General features: G+C 57.8%; 1 protein-coding gene across 1 annotated transcript; it reads left to right on the top strand.

Annotated features, from left to right (window-relative positions):
* Nucleotides 1–295: 295 nt before the first annotated feature.
* On the top strand, nucleotides 296–1,354 carry LSCM1_06073 (uncharacterized protein; the record flags this gene model as incomplete). Its single annotated transcript, XM_067323505.1, has 1 exon — nucleotides 296–1,354. One exon carries the CDS (start codon nucleotides 296–298, stop codon nucleotides 1,352–1,354), a length of 1,059 nt encoding a protein of 352 aa, XP_067178610.1.
* Nucleotides 1,355–2,180: the final 826 nt, after the last annotated feature.

The following is a 2,180-nucleotide window of genomic DNA, read 5'->3' as shown; positions in this document are numbered from 1 at the left end:
TTTTTTTGGGGGTGGGCGCCCTCCCTCTCGTTTACGTCCCCTTTTTTTTAAATCTTCAATTTGCTCCGTCTCAACGACGACAACAATAAAAACAAAAAAGGAAGACAATAAGACACACCTTCACACGCACACATAACGTCTCTGCTAGCGCTGTCCGTTTGTTTCTCTGCTTTAATTTGTCATTATTCTTCGCTATTCTCTCTCTCTCGTTCTCTGAGTGTTAGTGTGCATGTGTGTGTGTGTCTGTCTGTGTCTGTGTTTCCTCCATCTGCGCCTCTCTTCTGTGTTGCTGCGTATGCCGTCCCTGCACCAGCGGCCACAGCGGCAGGACTCTATCGCAAAGCCGCTGCTGCGTTCGTCTGTGTCTTGTGCGAGTCTCAGCGACTGCGCACGGGGGTTGACAGAGGACACCGGTGGTGTGACGCGCTCGTCGTTGACGCAGGTGAGCTTGCCGTATGACTCCTGCAGCCGCACATGGTCCTCATCCTTTTCGGCGAGTGGGAGCGGGGCGCCCATGCGATCGCCGCCCCGCGTGCACGTCACACCATCTCTGTTGGTGTCTCCTGCGAAGAAGAAAGCAGCTGCCGTCTTGGCTGCAGAGCCGGCATTGGCGGCCGCTTGCAGTTGGAGTCAGGTATTGCCCATGGATGTCTTTGATCTGGTGTTGGCACAAGACGCACAGCAGCGCCCTGCGCAACAGCAGCGCCAGCGCCGCTTAGCGAAAGGAAAGGAGCTCAAGGGTGAGTCAAGTGAAGGCAGTGTACCGGGCGCCGTGCCGATGGCCGAGGTTGCCGATGAGGCAACTCCAAACACGTCCTTCACTTTGCTTTCCGGCGCAGTGGGGGTGCTTAGGCGTCCCAGTTGCCCTCGGCGGTTGCTCACGTGCAAGGCAGCTTGTGGAGAGGCTGCTTCTGCTGCCACGCATCCACTGGCTAGTGCGGCCGGTAGGCGCTCGGCGTGTGCTCTGCCGCATCACCAGCCGGGGTGCTTGATGTCTCCTGTCTTGGGGTTACCGTTGCCGTACGGCGCCACCGGCGACCCTTACCCTGGCAGCGCGGGCGACCACAACCTGTCATTCGCCGCACCGCTCTCCACGCGCGAGGAGCGACTGCGACATTTGCGGGCGCTGCTGCGCGAAACGCACCGTCTGCAGGAAGCGCTTTGGCAACAACTGTGTGAAATGCAACGCGGACGAAAAAGCGCGGCAACGCCATGCACGCAGCAGGCTCGCTCGCTAGCCGTTCTAGAAGTCTTCAGCGAGCCCCAATCAGGAGAATGGGCGGCGCCGCTGTGTGGGGTGTGTCGTTCACTGCCGAGGGTCTCACCAGGAGAAGAAAGGTGGGCGACTGGGTGAGCACGCCGGGGAGGGGGCTGTGGACTCATTCCTCTCTTTCTGGGTCTCTGCCGCCTTTGCGCCGAGCTCTACCCGCTCCTCAGAATCTATGTCCCCCCTGCCCGCCCTCGGAGTGGTGTGTGGGGGCGTAAGCTGGACTTTCTTTCCTTTCCTCCTCCCTCATTGCTTGCCGGCGCATCGGCTTAGCTCGTGGATGGGGGCGTGCATGCCGTTGCTTTTCGTTTGGCTGCGCTGCTTTGAATGCTGCCAAGCCCCTTTGGCTCTCCCGTCAGTCTCTCTATTCTTCGCTGGATTCTGTCTCGTATAGCATTCCCAGCGCGCGCACACACACACACCGGCGGCTCTTCCGTTGCTCGATGTACAGGGGGAGGAGACCTCACTTTTCTTCTTCACGGCGAACTTTCTGCCTTTTTCATTTTCGTGTGGTTGATATGGGCCTGTGTTGACCACGTGCCTCCTTTATTTCTCCGCGCTTCGTCGTGGTTGTTCGCCAAGCCTTTCTTTTCGATCGCCGTACAGTGTGCTGCACCTCAGAGCTTCCATTCATGGGTGAACAAGGTCGAATGTGATTCGCTCTTTCACGCTGCGCTCGTGCGTCGGTGTTACATCGTGTCTGCCTTTACAAAGGTATGTAACTGTGCGCTTCACAGAGGTGAGGGAACGCCCAGGCGAGCGCCGCATGCGTGATGTGAGCTTCTTCTTTTTTTCGCTTTTTAAATCCGCTGTAGTCACTCCCCTTTTTTTGTTTGTGGATGCCTCGGCACTGTCGACGTTGCCCTTTCCTAAGCTCTCTCCCGCGCCTCTTTTTTTCTCTTCTCCCTTCTCC

This window comes from Leishmania martiniquensis, chromosome 23, assembly GCF_017916325.1.
Source record: "Leishmania martiniquensis isolate LSCM1 chromosome 23, whole genome shotgun sequence".
Taxonomy (NCBI): domain Eukaryota; phylum Euglenozoa; class Kinetoplastea; order Trypanosomatida; family Trypanosomatidae; genus Leishmania; species Leishmania martiniquensis.
Note: the sequence above shows the minus strand (reverse complement) of the source record. Positions and strands in the feature narration are given on the sequence as shown.